This window comes from Aptenodytes forsteri, unplaced genomic scaffold (assembly GCF_000699145.1).
Source record: "Aptenodytes forsteri isolate BGI_AS27 unplaced genomic scaffold, ASM69914v1 Scaffold267, whole genome shotgun sequence".
NCBI lineage: Eukaryota > Metazoa > Chordata > Aves > Sphenisciformes > Spheniscidae > Aptenodytes > Aptenodytes forsteri.
The window spans coordinates 944,390-963,852 of record NW_008794173.1 but is presented as its reverse complement, the minus strand read 5'-3'; the positions used below and the strand labels follow the sequence as shown (position 1 = coordinate 963,852).

At 42.2% G+C, this 19,463-nt stretch overlaps 1 protein-coding gene across 1 annotated transcript in view; it reads right to left on the bottom strand.

Moving 5' to 3' along the window:
* Positions 1–19,463, bottom strand: part of CNTN4 (contactin 4) — a 132,972-nt gene that overhangs the window by 46,768 nt on the left and 66,741 nt on the right. The window contains exon 9 of the mRNA XM_009283546.1: positions 16,733–16,883. Within this exon, the coding sequence (XP_009281821.1) occupies positions 16,733–16,883 (151 nt within the window). The remainder of the gene's footprint in view (positions 1–16,732; positions 16,884–19,463) is intronic.

Below are 19,463 nucleotides of genomic sequence, written 5' to 3'. Positions count from 1 at the left end.
AGTTGCAAGCTGAACACTTTGCATTACCCTAAAGAGGCCTTTTCCAAACCCGATAGGCACACAGTTTCCACAGCAGCTTATTGTTGATGCTACATGCCTGACGACTGCACGTGCCCTTTGCCAGCTCTGCAGGAATGGAAGTGTCTTAAGGCATTTGTCGATTTGGTTGGTGTGAACCTTTAAAAGTACATGAAGGAGAAAGATGCATCTTTATGGATGAAGAATATCTAAGTGTGTGCTACAGCTGCACAGACCTCTGCTGCTATTCAAAGACACCCAAGCCCCCTAGAAAGGACCCACCTTGCCATCATGACCACATCAGCACAGCCAGCTGCCTGGATCAGTATAGCAATACTAACTTGCCCAGTGTCTCCAGCAGCTGCTGGAAATGGATGGAAGAGGTCAGGGAGACCTGGAGCAGTATGAGGAAAAATAGCAGTGAATAATCATTTTGGTCTGATCTATTAGCGCTTATTTTTCAGCTCATGATACACCTACCATTATCTGTTAAGTTGGCCATCAGCAGGTTATGTCACCTCCAACCCCAAATCGAGCACAACAGATCTGAGTCATGTAGCTCACCGCAGCATTCCCCACTTCTGGGCAGGATTCCCAGGAGCAGATAAGTATTTCTCAGTCAGTAACATATGCATTTAGAGATAGAATACATCCTGTTGAGATCAGTAAGAGTTTTATCACTGACTTTCTGAAAATGAGATCAAGCCCTTATTTGGAATATAAACGATGACTGAAAACTGCAAAACTCCCAGAGCACATCATAAAACTGAGTATCAGTAATTACCTCCAGCCCAGCTCCAAGGAAATCTGACCTTTGGGTGTCTGCCTGCATCACCTGCATCTACCAGAACATGTCTACGACCTGCTGCTCAGGTCTGACCTCATGCTTTGACAGAATGTTTGCTTAAAAATCCCAGACTTATAGTATCTTCTGTAACATCTCGCTCTGTTGTTTAATTAAAAGAATATCTATGCGGGTCCAGGAACCAAATACATCAGCACTGCAGAGCCAGGGGTTGTTCAACCTCACCTGCACCTTGCAGTCACCCGGTGAAAGCCTTTGCACGGATAAGTAGCAGGTCCATGCGCTAACCTTTTCATTGCGAATTATTTTCTAACTCACAAAGTACACACATCCCCGATAGAAGATCTGCACCAGACAGATGATACTGCAGGTATCCCTCAATATATTCTTCTCAGCTTGCCCTCTGTTTTTCTGTTCAGCAGATGGAAACGTGGAATATGAACGGACTACAAATGCAGTGCATATCGCAGGTTGTGTGTGTGACGGTAACGGTTATCTTCCCGAGGGACACAGCACGCAGGCGGGCAGCAGAACTACTGGACTGCAGATTAGAGAGCCAACATTTCTTTGGAGCAAAGTGCTTATAATTATAAAGTGACTTTTTTTTTCCCTCTCAAATTGTTTTATTAGCACTGCTGCAATGAAATAAGGTATGTTGTTTCTTATCTGATAATTTTAGCATTTTAATTTACGAAACACAAGCATAACTACACTTGCTTTCACTGTTGATTAAACACATGCATCTGAAATATTTCATGCTTAGCCAAGTGAATATTTTAATTTTTTTTCCCCCCAGGAAACAATGCTTAGATGTCCGATCCTTTTTCTATTACAGGGAGAAAAGATGTCTTAGAGTAAGCATTTAAATGAATGTCAGTTGGAAGAAACACACACTGAGTGCAATTTGAGATAAAACTACCATTGATCCCTTCATGTACAGCCTTTGTGGCAGTGGTTGACGTGGCTATTGAAAAGAGACTGTTGTGCTAGAGTTCTTCTGAGAGATAATCCGTCTTCTGAGAGAGGATTTAGGTTAAATGTACCTGTGAAAAACAGTGTATTTCAGCTGACATGATGAATGGCCTATTGTCCATCCTCCGGAGCCTTGCTTGGGCTGGGGGGGTTGGAAGCAGAGGAAGAAAGCAAAAGCACGAGGCAGACCAGACTGCAATCTCAGCGGTGTATTTGCTCCGCCTTTTCCCATAGTTTATAGGCAGGAATATCTAGAGCAATTTTATCTTAACAGCAACTTTGCTTCATGCCACAACTCTACTGCAAACGTAAATGATTCCGGGCAATTGCATTATTTATCAAATTATTTCTATTTCTATCACATGTCTTTGTAGCAGTTTATTACCTTTTTAATAATGCTTCCCATGCAATGAGGCAGAGACTCGGATTATTAAAATGATCTCATAAAAGCAGTATTGGCCATTAGGCTATTTCAGGAAAACAGTGAAATTTAGAAATACTCCCAGGTTTGGCTAAGAGGAAGGATTTACTGCTCAGAGCACAGCCCTCCCTGCAATCAGGGACACCGCTCATGAGTACCTGCTCATCACTTGAAGAATGGGCTGGTTTGGAGTATGGTCCACAGCTAGTAATTTCTGTGGCCCTGTGGTGCTGTCTTTGTGTGTGACTACAACCTTTATGTTGCGTAAGTAACAGTAAGGTCAGAGCTTTCTGCTTCATAACATTAATCCCCATTAAAGTATACACCGAGGTCAAAGCCAGCTTCTCGGGGCTTCAGTCAACACCCTCCATGGTCCGCGGTGTGCAGGGAGGAGAGGGTGAGGGGAGAGGCCTGATCCTAATCCCCACCCAGCACATCATCATGCCATCTGAGACTTCCTACCCTACGTTAGTACCGTCCAAAAATGCTCAGCATTCCCCCGTAAGTGGACAGGGCTTTCCAGGCTTGGGCTTTGCCCACGTACTGTTACCCCAGATGCTTCTGAAAACGGCTGTGAAATGGACGGTGTCCACACTGCCACCAATGTGGGACATCAACGCGTCCTGAGGGCTATGGTCAGGACAGCAACATGAGCGAGAACAGGACAAGTTGGGTCCCTGTCTAACGACCGTTAGGGTAAGTCGAAGTGAAACACAGGACGATACTGTCTGTTGGATCGGCATTACAGCGGTTTCCATTTGATCATCCATCTAAACTCACAACTGTGTGGACAGTCGAAGTGAAACACAGGACGATACTGTCTGTTGGATTGGCATTACAGCGGTTTATGATGTGGACAGTCATACTGCACAGGCTCTTCTACGCATATGCAAGTTCTTGTCCAGGACCTGTTAGTTTTGATTTAGATAACCACCTACACCTGCTTCGGTACTTATTTGTCTATAACTACTTGTCTTTTCATGGTTCACAGAAAAGCCTGAGCTAATTTAGAGCCTCAGACAAAGCCCATTTAATTTAGTGCATGTCTTTCTCTTGGTGAAAGCAGGCATTAGATAAGGCCTTCCTTATCCATGACAACTGGCAGGTCTCTTAACAGCAAACTCCCTATAATTAATTTTCAGTAAGAACTATATTTGCTCAAAATAAACCTAGGTAAAATCCTGTTCCATTGAGTTCAGTAGAACATTTCCCACAAGCTTTGCTGGAGATGCATTTTAAAAGGAGCTAAAGAGCCTGAGGATGAAGTGATTGAACTCCTGAGGTTGTGTGTGGCACACCTACATGTGGCTGCTGGGGTCTCTGGCGTGGGAGTGCTTCTCGATCTCTAAAATATATATATTTTGTTCAAGTAAAAAACACTGGCTGGAGAAGGCACTGAGGAACATCACCTAGACATCTATGGTGCACAGAATTTTGGTTCATTTGGCATTTTCTGTGCTCTGGGACTACAGTAGGAAAGCACAAAGAATTAAAATGAATCTTTTGGAAGGTCCTCCTAGATAATAGCTGCTCTTACCTTGCTGCATCGAAAAATACAGAATATTACACTTGTTTTTCTTAGTGAATTCTCAATACTGATCTCTGAGAAAATACTAAGAACACTTCTTCCAGGATTGTGAACTGTTGTGTGTAAATGCGTTTTCACTTTAGACTTTTAATTTACAGGTTTGCTAAGTATGAAGAATTAAAGGTGAGGAGAGTACAAACTGCAATTCTTTCAGATTATCATAAAAAACTGTAAATATTTTTCTAGAGAGAGAGAAAAAAATAGAAAATATTTTGCTCAGATAAGTATTTTTGAGAAAATAGTAGGGGCCCCTTTGGCAAACTTGTAGTTTAACCCGGCAGGCAGCTAAACACCACAGATTGAGATAAAGACAGTTTAATAGGACAGAAAAGGAAGGGAAAATAATAGTAATAATAATAATAATAAAAATAAAAGAATATACAAAATAAGTGATGCACAATGCAATCGCTCACCGTGGCAGGGCGTGAGAAGCTGAAAAGTCCTTGACTTAGTGCAAGCACTGCTTAGCAACAACTAAACCATCAGTATGTTATCAACATTATTCTCATCCTAAATCCAAAACACAGCACTGTACCAGCTACTAGGATGAAAATTAACTTCATCCCAGCTGAAACCAGGACAGACATCAAGCAACATAACTCCACTGAATTCAGTACCAGCTTAAACCAGTCATGGATCTGGCATCCTAAGTTCTCCCACAATTTTCTTTTTCAACAAATTGTTTATCTGCAATGATGGAGCAGTCCAAATAAATAATACTGCATCCAGCCTATATTAACATCTATAAACACAAAAGCTGTGTTTTGTCATGATCCTCCCTTTTGCCCGTAAATTTTTAAGACAAGTCTGGAAGTGGCAAAACCTCATCCCGAAGGAGTATGGTGGTAGGAGGGAAAGAAGGGAACATTTACAGCTATTAGAGACTTCATGTAAATTGTTTAAAGATGCCTAGAGTCATAATTCAAATAGAAAAATATCCCTAGGTTATCTAAGAAGAACAGTTCTCTACAAAATATCTTTCTTAAGAGATACTGATAATGGGGAGAAACAAATGAAAACCAAACACAAACACTGCTAGGGACCCTGAAGGAAATGAGTAGGCTGTGGTGAATTTCAAATAACAGAAATCTTCTGCCTTCTCTCCCTTACTGCTCTTTTTTCACTGCACACAAAATTAAAATAAATACAGTAAGAAAGACCATGTCATGAAAACAAATATTTGAGGAAGCAGATTTGAGCAAAGCAAAGGAAAGCTCGTTTTTACAGCTTTCATTCCTGAGACATGAGGCAATGATAATTTGAGCTATATGGGAAGATTTTGTGAGTCTGGAAGAGTCCAATGGTGCAAAGAGCCAATTTTCCATTGATTTTGGTGGGAAAGGAAGACCACCCCCCATGGGAAACTGCCCTTTCAACACAGCTCTTCAACTTTGCAGTTTATTTTTACAGACGAAGTTGACCGTTTGCCATAAACCATGAAAGCCGCAACTGCACCGTGAAGGATGGGGATGCTCCACACCCGCACTGGCAGCCCCAGGACTTTTTCCCCGGAGTGGCTCTTGCTGGTGGCAGTGAAGGGGCAAAGCACACTTGCAAACCGCCCCGTGAAAGGCTAAAACATCCCTTTACGCACAATTACCCACTCAGAGACACGCTGCTCCCCACAAAGAATTCTCTCGCACTTGGAAGCGAGGTGAATCTTGTGTAGAAAGCAGCAGGTGCTGTGAAGCCACTTCTGCATTCAGTCTACCTAATGTTTGGTGAAATATTTGCTATGCTCATTCTTCCAGGGCAGCAACTATAGCCAGAGGCATGGAGATTAAGTGACTTCTCCCAGTCTATAGAGGGACAGTGGAAATCTGAGGAATCAAATTTGCAAGTGCAGCCTCCAGCCACCCTCACCAACAACTCCTTCCCTGACGAGGACAAGCCACCACCCTCTACCTACAGCAAACGCTTCAGAGGTTTGGAGAACATGAGCATTAAAGGAAACTCCACTGAAGCTCATAAAAATTATTCTCTTATGAGAAAAAAATCTGTGCAAGATTTTCTGTGCATCAGCTGCTGACACAAACCATTTCTGAAGCATTCGTGAGATTAGAGCAGAAGCAGTAAATGCATTCTCAGCTTATTTGTTCCAGCTGATACCACCCGAATAGAAGCCCAAAGGCACAGTCTTTCAAATGTAACACATCTTTTCCTCTGGTTTCAACAAAAAATGCCCACAGTACAAAGATAAATTACCCACTCCACTTGTAATTGACATTAACATAGATTTGCAAGATCCAAAGACACATTTACATCACTTAAAAATGATGTTTAAATAATCATTAAAAATATCACCAGGTCTGGTAGGTTGTCTAAAAAGTTCATTAGGAATCCTTTTTCCCCCGTAGACATATAATTATTTCCTTGGATTTTAAACATGCATTTCTTAAAGCATGGTCCTAACTGTAAAATCATTACCTTCTTGCTCTTAATCACGAAAATATCCAAGAGGAGAAATATTTGGTAATAATTTTTTCCTTCAAAATGCTACAGACTTACTAAAATCATTATTACTATTTTCTTCAACTGGAGGACAAGTATGAACCACACATCAATTTCAAATTGCATTTAGGAGACTAATTACAGGCTTTTATTTTTGAAAGTGCTGGCTGCAGCATGTGCTCACAACGGAGGGAAACCTGCCTTGCTGCTGGGAGCCAGATCCCGCCACCTCCGACACAACAGCACTGCGGGAAGGAACTCGCTCTTTCCTGGAGCGTCTTTACAGAGAGGAAGAAATAATTCATAGGCATAAGCACAGTACCTAGAGATGAATTTAATAATCATAAAGATAAGACACCTCAAGCAGGAAAAGCAGCAGCTGTTTAACATCACGCAGTGAGTGACAGTGTTTCCATTAAGGATGTGTAAACACGGGACACGTCTTACCATGCTCTGGAGGTCTGATGCCTCTGAGATGGGGCTCTCTGGATGCTTCATCCTCTCCTTTTGCCTGCCTCTGCAAGCAGGGCTCTACTTTTAAAATTAATACACAAGCCCCACGGTAAAAGCCCGTTGACTTCTCTAGATACCTTGGGTCACAGCAGCACCGCGAGTTTGGTCAAACCACAGCTGGGCTGCAGTCACAAGCTCGTTCCAGCAGCAGCGGTAGCAATGATGTCCTACATGTGTATTGCTGAATACTACAATAACACCACGCTGAAAATAATCTGCTGGGAAAACAGGAACAGATTGCTGATGTTACAAGAGACTGTGTCAAGGTGTGAGAGAGTCTCTTTTCTGGAACACCAGCTGAAACCTGGCATAGGCTGGGATTACGTTCATCGGCATTTCAAGTATGCTCGACAACAGTTTGTGGCTGGTCATAGGAAATAATTTCCTAGCCCTACAGGAGCAGATAAATGAACTTGCAAATTTTAGGGATCAGCCTAATTACTTTACACATACAAAATAAACCAACACTGAATCCGGACTCTCGATAACTCTCTAACCCTTCCCAGATAACGTTTTGCTAGAAACAGTTGTTCAAAAACAGCAGGAAAAGACAATGCAAGAATGAACTGGAACCGACTTAGTATCAATGCTGAAGAGAGGTTCAATCATCAGAAAGCTGCTGAAATGAAACAGATGGACAGTTAAGCTTTGTGGAAATACCATTTATAGGGTTATGCATACAAGCATACAATAGATATTTCAAACTACAAAAGCATCAGGATTTATTATATTTGCCAGACACACACAAAGGAAAGAAAACAGGTCCATGTAACTATCCTTAAGAAGCAAGGAAAAGTTAGCGACCTGCTCCTAAAGAGAACTACGGCAAAACTGAGTGGTTTTCACCAATGGATTTCAGATCACACAAATCAGTGGTTTTTAGTCTTAGCACACACTAAACTGCAAGTGTCTAGTGTTGAGTTGACAGACCCACAGCCACGACGAGCTTATGTTAAAACACACTGTGATCCTCCAGAACAGCACAGAGCTAAAACCAGCTTCTGCTGGGAAACAAACAGTCCATGAACACGAGGCCGTCAAGCCTAGAACAACTGCTTTCCAAGACCTCTGACCACTGAATCAAGGAGTTTCCTGGTTCATTTTAGTTCTCTTTTTGCAGAAAATTGGTTAAAGTAAGTTGACGTGCCAGTTATTTCAGATGGTCCAACGAAGTAGAGCCATCTTCTGGCATTGTCTTTGAAAACTAAGATGAATGCTGCATTGTCGATTCAAACTTCAAAAAGCTATTTGCAGGGTGTCATTTTTCATTTTGCCTAGGCAGGATGTAATGAAAACCCAACAAGTTATTGATGGTTTGGTTACCTGTCTGCCTTAAAGAAATTGCACAGGTGCTTTATCTAAAACAAAAAGACAGTCAACACAATTAATGCAAAACAATGATAGGAAGCATCCTTTGAGGTTTTATTTTCTGCTGAAGTGTCACTAGACTGCGAGTCCAAAAGCCAATGCTGGCAATTCATCTCTCAAGTAATCAGTATCAAAATATTACCATGGTTTGTACCCTGGCACCAGACTGGGAAAGATGTGCTGTCTGTCCTACTGCCATCCTCTTTCTTGCTGTTTAAAGTAATTAACAACTAATTAGGAAGTTTGAGGCAACAAATACAAAATTGGAATTTATACACTTTTTAAGCTCAAGACACACTGAAAGAATAAGAGAAAAGCCTTTCTTTTCTTGTCTGATTTCACAATTTTTCCTTCTCAAAATGACATAGCATCGAAGTGAGTATGTTAAAATTCCTGTTACAAAAATAATACCTAACTGAGGGGTCTGTAAATCACCAACCCTCGTGAGGAAGTCCTTAGGATGTGAACTCTCGAGAAAACCATGGCTAACTTCTTCCAGAGAGAAAAGTCTTTCTGAACAGTTTTGAAGTGCAGAAGACAACAAAAAAATTGGGTGAGAACTTTCTGCTTTTCCTTGGCCACAATCACTCCAGCTCCTGGGAGGAGAGACTGCTGCTTTGGGCTTTACCTTGTGACTCCCACTGACTTTGTGCTGGCCTGAAGGCAGGACGGAGAGGCTCGGCTTCACCCAGGGCAGGACTTCAGCTTCCTCTCCGAAGCAGCTGGCAGTGGCTGTGTTGGGTGGTGTTCTTCTTTATGAACAAATTAACATTCACTGCCCAGATTAATAAGCCTGCAGGCACAGCTGTGTATTAACATATCCAAGAGGCTTTTCAGCTACAGCTGCCTGGTGTCCTACAGCCCCGAGCACAGGGCTCCTGATGTTCCCGGTGGGTCCCAAGCAGCAGACCACATCTCCTTCTGACGAGGCTGGGATTTCGGGGCGGCTCTGGATTTTTGTTTGTGGATGGGTACAAAGCCCTGAGTCCTCATTGGACTCCCACTGCTCCTTCCCAGTCTCAAGTCCTCATCTTCTTTTCAGAAGTTATCAGGGCACCAGGACTTTCAAAACTGAACTTACCCTTCTAGATCATCTCTGACTCTAGGCTACGGTGGAGAGCAGCAATGAAGTACCTGGAAAAACCTGGACCTAAATTACTTAAATCCTGAAGGACATAAGCCAGTTTTGAAAACGAATCATGAGCACTTTCTGGAAGTGCAGTTCTCTCTCCTGAACGTTATTTGACAAGGTCCGAGTTAGCCAGGCACTCTTTACACTTCCAAATGCTTCTGTGACTGAACTCAATGGGTAAATGCCACGATATGCTGCTTTTCTGCGCTTTTATTGGTTTTCAGCTAAAGAAAAATAAAAACCTTCCTGCTTTAAGCAGCATGGCTTTGTGTGTGCAAGAGTGTGCTCATATATCACAAAGCTTGTCAAGACTGCAAGATAATGGGACCAACTGGGAAAATTTCCATGAAGACAGTGAGCGTGCCTGGAGTATCTAGGTCAGATCCTGCTCTGATGAAGTGCACTATGAGGGTCCCTTTATACAGAAACTTGTTTAATTAAGATAACAGATGTTGCTATTATACAAGCCATAGTAAGTGGCTGTTTAATTGGACACTTTCATATTCTTTGCTACCAGCACAGAACATCATTTGTTTTTTATGAATTTATTTCCTTACAACTAAACTGTATAAACAATGCATGCACTGTATATTCATAGAAAAGAAACAGCTCTAATGTTGTAAGGGCTTTACATGAACAAGAACGGGAAAAGAGCAATTTGTTTTGGGGCTTAAAAGTACAATTATTTTTCTGTCCTGGACTGAGTACACATCTGGTGGCAGCGTAAATGTGACTTCCAATAGCTTTAGGAGAACATTAGGAATGAAGACCATTGTGTACATATTTTAAACATTCATTATTTCAAGGGAGTACACATTAGATTTTGACACGTGCGAGCTGTTACCTAGTGCATGAGATAGCTGACAACACTTCCAGCCCCACTCTGCTCCTCACAGCGATGCCCCAAAGCACCCCAGAGCAGGGATCTCCAACACGGGGCAGCCGCTAGAGCCAGCACTAGCCCAGACCTAAATGCTTCACCCCGTTGCTGTACCACAGCCTGTCCCTGTGCTTTGGCTAATCAACACATTGGCGGGTGGCTGGTAACAAACCACGAGACTGGCAGAAATACAGTATTTCCCTAAATAAAAGCTATCTTGGGTTTCCTGCACACTGTCTACAGTTGGGGAGCAAATGAGAATGAGCACAGCAGGAAGCCATGGTAGACCAAGAGACTGAAACATGACATCTCCCTCATCTGCTCTTGAACCACACAACACTACAGCTTCACCTCTGGGAAATGACAGCACGTCTCTCTGACAGATGGATATCTAAAACAAAACACTCTGTGAGAAATAAATAAATGTAGTATTACCATTATGGCATGTAAATTAAAAGTCATTTCCGTTAAGTTCAAAACAAGCACCTGAGAAAAGAGGAAAGACTTGCAGGGAAAGCGATGCAAATCTTGCCTTACAAAGCAGTGCCTAACAACCCCTTCCAATGCTACTCCAGCAAAATCGTTCCATGCCAACAGCAAAATATATCCCTTGACCAATTCCATGAGTAATTTTCTTAAGATACTCTAACAAAATGGCCTCTGGTGGGAAGTTATTAAAAGACTGTTCAATCTGTGCAGTGGAGTAACAAAACGCCCCGGTTTGTTGATGCACATCACAGGACCAGTCTCAGCTCTAATGTTAAACCCCACCACTCCCACGGCCAAGCCGTCGGACACTGTGCACCTATGTGACAGCACCTGCAGATTTGTTGGGCTGCAACGTTGTTTTTTCGTGGGCTACGGAAAACCATATGAAAATTAAGGGAGATTTAATCGTTTCAAAATGAACTGTTTTAAATTAACTGCTGAATTAACTGGTTTAAATTATTTTAAAAATGCTTCCTGATCTACAGTTCAAGAGAATTACAGTTCCATTACAGGACATTCCTCCAACAGTTTGGAGCGTGGGAGCAGCTGTGACAGAGGCTTATTTTAATTTCAGCTGGCAGCGCTCTGCGTAGCTCCAGGATTTGTCTCTAATCACGCACAGCCTGATTCTCCCTCCTGCACCCAGGAAACCTGAATGAACGAGCCGGCGACTACAGTGACTTCTGATTTCCGCCACTGCGAGGATGAACCACTCACACTTGCAACCGAGCACAGTTCTCCGTGGGGGCCGCACCGTAATTATGAAGAAATTGAAAGGTTTCTGTGATAAGATCACCTGAAAATAAAGGTTTTAAAGCACTAGTCTCAGTAACAAATTAATCTAACGTTGTGGCATTAGATGTAATTGAATTATTATGAGAGGATTAACAAAATCCTGCAAGAACAATCTGACTGCCGTGACTTCCCCTCCTACTCCTGCTGATGAATAATATATACAACGTAATGCCAGGAAATAATTGTCACAAATGGGAAATACTGTGGACTGGAGGATGCTTGGCTTTAGGAGTTCAGGAATTTAAAGGAAAGACTCTCCATTAAGGACTTGCTTTCATTCACTTCAGTGTTTTACAGGGGCCATCAGTTAATGAAAGTTTTTCCAGACTTATGGGTAACTATGGATTTCTGTTTTATATTGCTAAATCTCACATAAAATTACCCTCTACCTCTGTAATGCCCACTGACATCTAGAAACGATTGATTTGGTTTATGAGACAGCTCTGGAACGAAGTATAGGCACAGTTCGAATCATCTGTCTTTTGCATGGTGTAGTAATTGCAGAAGACCATGTCTCTATATAATGCCTGTATGATGCCTATTATCCTATGTATACAATGCCATAGATGCTATTTATTTACATCCAAAAACTCACTTGTCATTGACTACGTTATTTCATAAAATCAGGGGGATGAAGACCTAGGATTGTAAGACCAAAGTGCCACTGGGATTTAAATAAAAACCATAGGTTCTGGCTTCTACAGTTTGTGCACTCCTCACTTGAGGAGTTTTTGCCTGGTTTTGAATGCCAGCCCTCCTCCGGCAGCTGGGGAGTAACACTCTCCATCTCGATCTCACAGGCTTAAGTCCAGCATCACTTCTGAGTCACACTGATGTAGTCGAGACATGAGAAAAGAGAACCTATGTAACGGGATCCCAGCTCTCCAAAGTCTCTTTTTCTCCTACTGTTGAGTTAGAATGAAGACATCGGATGTTAAACATATCTGGAAATATTAATGTAAGAGAACCAAATGATAAGTGAAAAACATTGTGAACTCAAATCTTTCTGTCTGATGAACAATCTGACATGTCCCAAAGACACATCGCAGTTTTGCAATGACCAGAAGACACCACTTCCATCCCGAGCTCCCAGTGCTTGTTGGCTTCTGGAGCGACTCCTGCCAGCTGCAGATCTCCACAACCGGTTCAAACTTCCAGGTTATAAGCGTAACAGTGTATATTGAAAGGGTAAAGCAACTTCTGCCTGAGGAGTGTGCTGGAGCAAGTGGGTCCTAAACACTGCTTGTATACTACTGTCTCTATGATGATGCAGCCTGCACAGCTTTATGGTGACCATTCCTATCTAAAAGGCATTCCCCGCTCCTGAGCGAGGGTTTCCCAGAGGGTAGGTGTTTTTTAGTCATGTCTCCTGTCCCGACGGTGTGGAAGGTGGGAGGTACTGTGGCAGGCAGCAGACTCACCTGCTCTTACTCTACCAGTGGCCCTATGAGGCTGATTTGTACAGAGTGGCATTAATAGGACTGAAGAAGACCTTTCCCACAGAGTGTAACAGATGTTTTGCACTGAAACGTGAAGGGAAGATCAAGGATAGAAAATGATCTCTGTATCTTTACTGATATAGAAATAGTCTTTGTTTCCAAGCAGCATTTGTAATATATCTATATCTGTGCTATAGCTGTTTCTATATAAAATTTACCTTCTGGAGTCAGGCTACTAACATTATTTTGACTCAGTTAGGCCTCCAAGGCAGGATTTCCATTATTATGGAGATGAACTGCCTTTAATGACTGCAATAATATAATTGTACCCCAGGGCAGAATTTCTAATAACACAATTGCTCAGTTCTCAACCACCAGTAAGAGATACCTTCAGGGCATGTTATTCATTAGGGGTGCAGTGCACACTACCTCAGCCTCCAGAGAAGAATACGAAACCTAAACCAATAAAGCTCTTTTTTTCCATGGTAGTCTCTGCCCTCTGGGCAAACATTGAACAACACACTTAGAATTGCCTCCTGGACAGCAGTAGCCTCCAGAGCAAGAGTCCCGGAAGCAAAATCTGATGCACACTATTTCTGTCTCCAGCAAGGAGTCCCTAACATTACACTCCATCCAAAAAGTCACACAAGCCCCAGGAGAAATGCTCGAGCAATTGCCATGGTAGCTGTCAGGCTGTACATCAGAATTCAAAGCAAGGACTGACACATTAATGTTGCTTTTAACTCCACCTGGAATTGGAAGGACCATCTATATTGATTAACCTTCACATGATCAAGTTCAGTTTGGAGAAGTATCCAGATGTTCAGGTGCCTCTCTGAAACTCGAAGGACTCTTTAACAGCAGTTTAACCAGAGATTTCATTTAAGTTTCTTCTCCCACGCCTGTCTAAAAGTTCTGTATTCTGCCCTAGATGAAGAGATTTCAGCAACAGCTTTTCTTGGCATCTTTCTTACTATATTTCAACAGATTTTTTCAACAGCCAAGAAAGTTCTTGTTTGAAGCCCACACACAAGCGTGGGTGTAGGGAGGTACTAGTACTGGACTCCAGTCAATGCTGCTGTCCCCCGGGACAGCAGGAAGGAGATAACGTTTCAGCAACTGAAGAAACCAGAAATACAGCAACATTAAGCAGAGGACCAGGCACTTGGCCTCTCCTGCCTGTGAAGTCAGACAGTGCTGATGAACAATGCCATGATGATAGAAGACAATATAATTTCCTAATTGTGCATTTCACACAGTCTCCAGGTACAGACTGCAAGGATGGCGTGATTAATAAAGACGATGGCAAGGATCCAACACCCTCGTCCCCACAGGAGACACAACCAACCGTGTATAAGAACTAAATAGGTCCAACTGCCAAGTCAATGGAGCGGTGTTCATTAAGACATTTTGCCAGATAGGCTCCACTGGATGATCTGGCTGGCAGAAAAACCCCTGGGCTGAAGCAGCAGAAAATTTCACACCTGCTTGGGCACATTTCACGTCTGGTTTCCCATCCAGGGCTTGGTGCCCAGGTGGGAGGCTCCCAGTTCTGGCGTGGCATGCTCGGCAGGAGCAGAAGGAGCGCGGCAGCGAGACTGCTGCTTCCATGAGCACCAACACCTCAGCCTTGCTGCGGTTTGCATTTGAGCTCAACACTGAGCTGCTCAGAGGACTGCGTTGTACTTACAACCCCTCCTCCCAAGCCACTGCCTAAAGTCTGCCTGGGCATGGGGACTGTGACCAGCAGACAGAAAGGTATATACTATTTAGCAAATTTTTATGACTATACCTGCCTCTTGCCTATATGCCTCAGGAGACAGTCGGTCAGGAAAACGCTGTAGGTACACAGCCTTACCCTACTTACACAGATGTGTGCGCTCTTCAGGGGTGCTCTGGTGTGGACTGCCTCATGTCTACCATCGCATGACTTTAGGTGACAGGGTTTCACTGAGGGGAAATAATAGTGTCTCCTTTTCCCAGTTACCTACTTTCACAAAGCTTTGAAGAAACCTGCTGTTGTTGAGGTGTATCTCTTCCTCTCTTAACCTTGGTGGAAACCAGCTGAAACATCTACAGCCAGTTCAAATAACCAGTTCAAAAGTTATTTGTAAGTAAACACACAGGCAACTTGAGCTGCCACCTAGCCTTATGCTACCAGTGCATGAGCCACATTCCCTTGGGAAATCAGGATCCAGGGGTTTCTGCTGTATTACAGCATCCAACTTTTAGGTAAGTCTGCAGATGAGAGAGTAGTGCTAAAAAAAAATAAAATCACTTTGTCAGCATTGCACAGCAGTGACCAAGCAAGAAACACAGTCACTCACATTTCTTTCCTTTCCTAAGCCCCTGCTCAAATAAACTAATGCTTTCTCTCTCACTCCTGAATTAAAATGAGGACTGTGCCATGCCTAGGAGAACAGCGTCAGAGAAAACAGCACTTTCAGCTTGTGCCAGCGAGGACGGGGAGACAGATAGAAGCTCATGGGGCTGAGACTCCAAAACTTCCAGTATTTAATACTTCCCATCCTTTGCACAATCTTTACCAGAAGAACAAGTTATTTCAGTTTTAAAAATCAATATACCTTGATCTATTATAACTTTGACCTCGCACAGCTTTGTACCCTGGCTGCTAGAGGAAGCTCTGTGTAATTGATCACCCAACTCTTTTTATCCCAAGAGATGAAGTCGAATGGTCCACAGACAATAGCTTTGTAAAGACCAGGTAGCAGGACCTAAATAAGTCAGAAATAGGTTGTTCATTATCTTACTCATCTGGCTCTAAATGAACTATAGCTTTTCGCATACTCATATACACCACCATAGTATATATTTCAATGTCCATTACAGGCAGGCAGGTTGGATGGAGCAAGACTAGACTTTCCAAGATAAAAGAACAGCTCTAACAGGTTTAAGCTTTTAAAAATAACAATTTCCTGTAATTTCTGGCTTTTTGACCTTTACTAACAGGACAGGATTTTTCCCATCAATCCAAGTGGTGTATGATATTTTGGAGGACTGTCAAAGACAGCTTTCTGGGTCCCGCTCTCAGGTGCTGCACAAGTCCCACAGGTAACACAACTGCACCTCTACACAGTCAACAACAAATCACTGCAAAACCATGCATACGAATTTGGAAAGTAGGCTCCTACTTCCTACTTATGCTCTCCTTTCGAATTAAAAAAAAAAAAAGAAAAAAAAGATTTGGCCAGTCTGAAAAAGCCATCTCCAAGTCAGGCGTTAGGACTGCCAAATTAATTACTGACCCCAAATAATTCCTGTTTGTGGGACACTGAGTAATGTACCAGAGCAGCAGCGTAATTTGCAGTGGAGGGTTTTATCTCCTGGGAAATTCAGGTGCTCAGGTGCTCAGGTGCTCAGGTGCTCAGGTGCTCAGGTGCTAAAAAAAGAAAAAAAAGATTTGGCCAGTCTGAAAAAGCCATCTCCAAGTCAGGCGTTAGGACTGCCAAATTAATTACTGACCCCAAATAATTCCTGTTTGTGGGACACTGAGTAATGTACCAGAGCAGCAGCGTAATTTGCAGTGGAGGGTTTTATCTCCTGGGAAATTTTTTGAAAAACAATGGCTATTTAGAGCAATACAGAGGCAAAATAGTTGCTTTTTAGAATGTATCTTTATCAGCTTCTTGGCAGGGATGCTTTAATAGTACACAGAGACTGGGATGAACACAATGGGAATAGAAATCTCACCCCCAGCTCCTTGAGATTGAACACTAGCTGTTTTCACATTTATTTGCAAGTCAATTTTGGGAAGCTATTAATGACAAATTTAGCTTTCATTGCTGAAAGCCCCTGGGTTGGAGCAAGCTAATGAAAGAAATGGTTACTTTAAGACATTACCTCTCATTTTCTCTTAGGATGTCTTTTCCTTTCTTCCAAGAATAAGTAGGTCTGGGGGAAGCTTTCGGCTTACACTCAATGATCACTTCACCACCCACTTTAACAAGAGTTAACTTTTTCAAGAGCGTTTTGGAAAAGTCTGGACCGATGGCTGAAAGAAAAAAAACAAACCACAACAGATCAGAATTCCCTCTGGAAAAACCAAAGTCAAGCTCTTTTGAACATTACAATATACCAGGGCTGCTTCTCACCTGCAATTCCTAAATGATGAGACTTTATGAACTCTATGCACATATGGACGGGGCGAACAGACACCTGAATGCTTCAGCTCTTTACTTGTTTAGAAATGCATGTTCAGCTACAAACCTCAGAAACCAGTAACCTTGGCAGGCAGCAGAAAGCTGGTGTCACACACATCTTATTTGGGGCAGCACCCCTAAGAGCTACGCCTGCATGAACTGTGTAATGTCTTTCCTTTTTTGTGTCATAACAGCGTGATCATCATTTTGTCGAACATTGCTATGCGCAGAGCAACAGCAAACAGGAAAATTGTCACAAACACAGAACCCATATAATTTATCAGAAATGTTAGTATTTCCAGAAAAGTTGACATTTTTATGCTTTATATTCACAATTTTTGCATAAACAGGGTCTTTTATTTTCATGCTATAAGGCTGGGAGACCTTGACATGGCCAGGTCCTGAACCAAGCAAAACAAAGCAAAACTTAAGTAGGCACCAGGGTATAAGGTACTGTCGAATCATCTTTCTTAGTCCCTCCAGGGCACACTCTTCTCTTTTGTGAAAAACAGTCAGATACTCATTGAAGCAAACACCAAAGCCCTGCAGACTATCTGCAGCCTGGCTGTAAGGCAGGCCTGGGAGGGAGGAGATGGTTTGGCTTCTGATTCCTGCCTCAAAGGATTTTTAATGATTTATTTGATGGGACCCGGTGACAGGCAGAGCTTTGAGGCATCTGCCTCTAGACTGACTCTGGGAGTGAACTCCCCAAAGACGACCAGAAGGTCTTATTTATATCAAAGTAGGACAATTAATTTTTTCAATATAGAAAGCTCTGAGCAAATAGGTGAGCCAGCTTAAGGGTTTTATGAACAACTCTTGCCCTGCTCGCTACGTCTTTGCTGAGAGGAGCTTGCTTTCTGACAGATCAGTGGCAGCAAACTCTGCCCAGTCCCCTCTAATTCTCTCCATCCTCTTTGCTAGCTGTGTGCCTGCACCCTGCACCTCCTGCCCCATCCCCGTATCCCCCGAGCTTGCAGCATTTTCCTTGACTTACTTTCTTGCTGCACCCTGGGAGGTGAGAGTTTAGATTGCTGTGCACTGCATCTGCTTGATGCTCCATAAAATGATCTAAAGCTCACCTAAAGCAGCTGGGAGACAAAACCTGCCGTGTGATACAGAAAGCAAATTATTTTTTCTTAGGGCATCTCATCTGCCTCAATTCTTTTGGATATCATTCCTGTCACAAAAGAGTTGGATAAAACATAATACTACACTGATAATGGGTTGGGCTTTATGATCGAATAGATCTCGTCTTCTGCTTTTATGACTCAGAGTTCACTAATCTCTAAGCTGTCTTGTCTTCTATGTCTAAGCATAGACAGTTGACTTCATAGAGGAAAACATGTATGTTATTAAAGACCATAAAAGAGCCATCTGAAAACCAACACCAGCTATGTAAAACATTTCAAAATTAAAGGAGGCATCCTGAGGACCACTTCCCACCAATGCACTCAAAACCAGATGGATTATTATTTATATCCCATTATCATAATTAATACATTATCACTTCTGGCAATAATTTCTCAGATGGTTGTCCAAAATTTATGAGCAAAATAGATTTCTGAATAATCCTGTTATTTCCATCTCTGCAGCGAACAGTTTAGACTGGGTTTTTTACAAGTCATTTGCTATTTCCTTCTTGGTCCTGCGTGAGGTAGAGGAGTTGCACGATATGGGTTTTATTCTGTGACGTTCAAATTAGAAACTGTGGGCTCAGTTCTCAGCACTACCACAGCTTCCCTGTGCCACTTCAGGGGCAAGGCATTTAATTTCTTCACACCTTGTTTGTAAATTGAGGATTTTAATTACTTTTTTTTTTTACTCTAAGCCCACCCTTTTTTTTTATTTATTTTTTTTTAAAAACATTTAGCCTGAAAACTCTTTTAAGGCAATGACTGCATCTCACTATACGTTTTTACAATGCCCAGCACAGCAGGATCCAGGTTTTAGCTGAAGACCCCAGGCAATATAATTGGCAACAATAATAAAGAAGAATCACTCTGAGAAAAGCTCTGTCTGTAATTTTCCATTTCTCTTTTTCACTTAATTTTGCTGTAAGTCTCACTTGCTATTAGTGGTGTTTAATCATTTCAAGTGCTTAACTTCAGGACCTTTTAAAATAAGCATTTTTATACTCAGAAAGATCTGTTTAAAAGCTAACATTTCTCAGTGAGAGCTCAGAATATTGACCTCCTTTGAAAACCCTAGTGAAAAGGAAAACATGCTGTTTTTCTTTAAAAATATGCCAAATTAAATCACAGATCCATAGACATTAATCTGCAGCACACCATTCTGGTACTTTTCACATGATATACAGAAGCAAGATTGCATAACCCAAATGAGAAGTCAGCCAAATACAAGTTATCTGGCAGGTTTTTAAGAGCAGGCTCTCCAAGGTCTTTGCTTTTTGTGCAGACACGAGGTCGGCC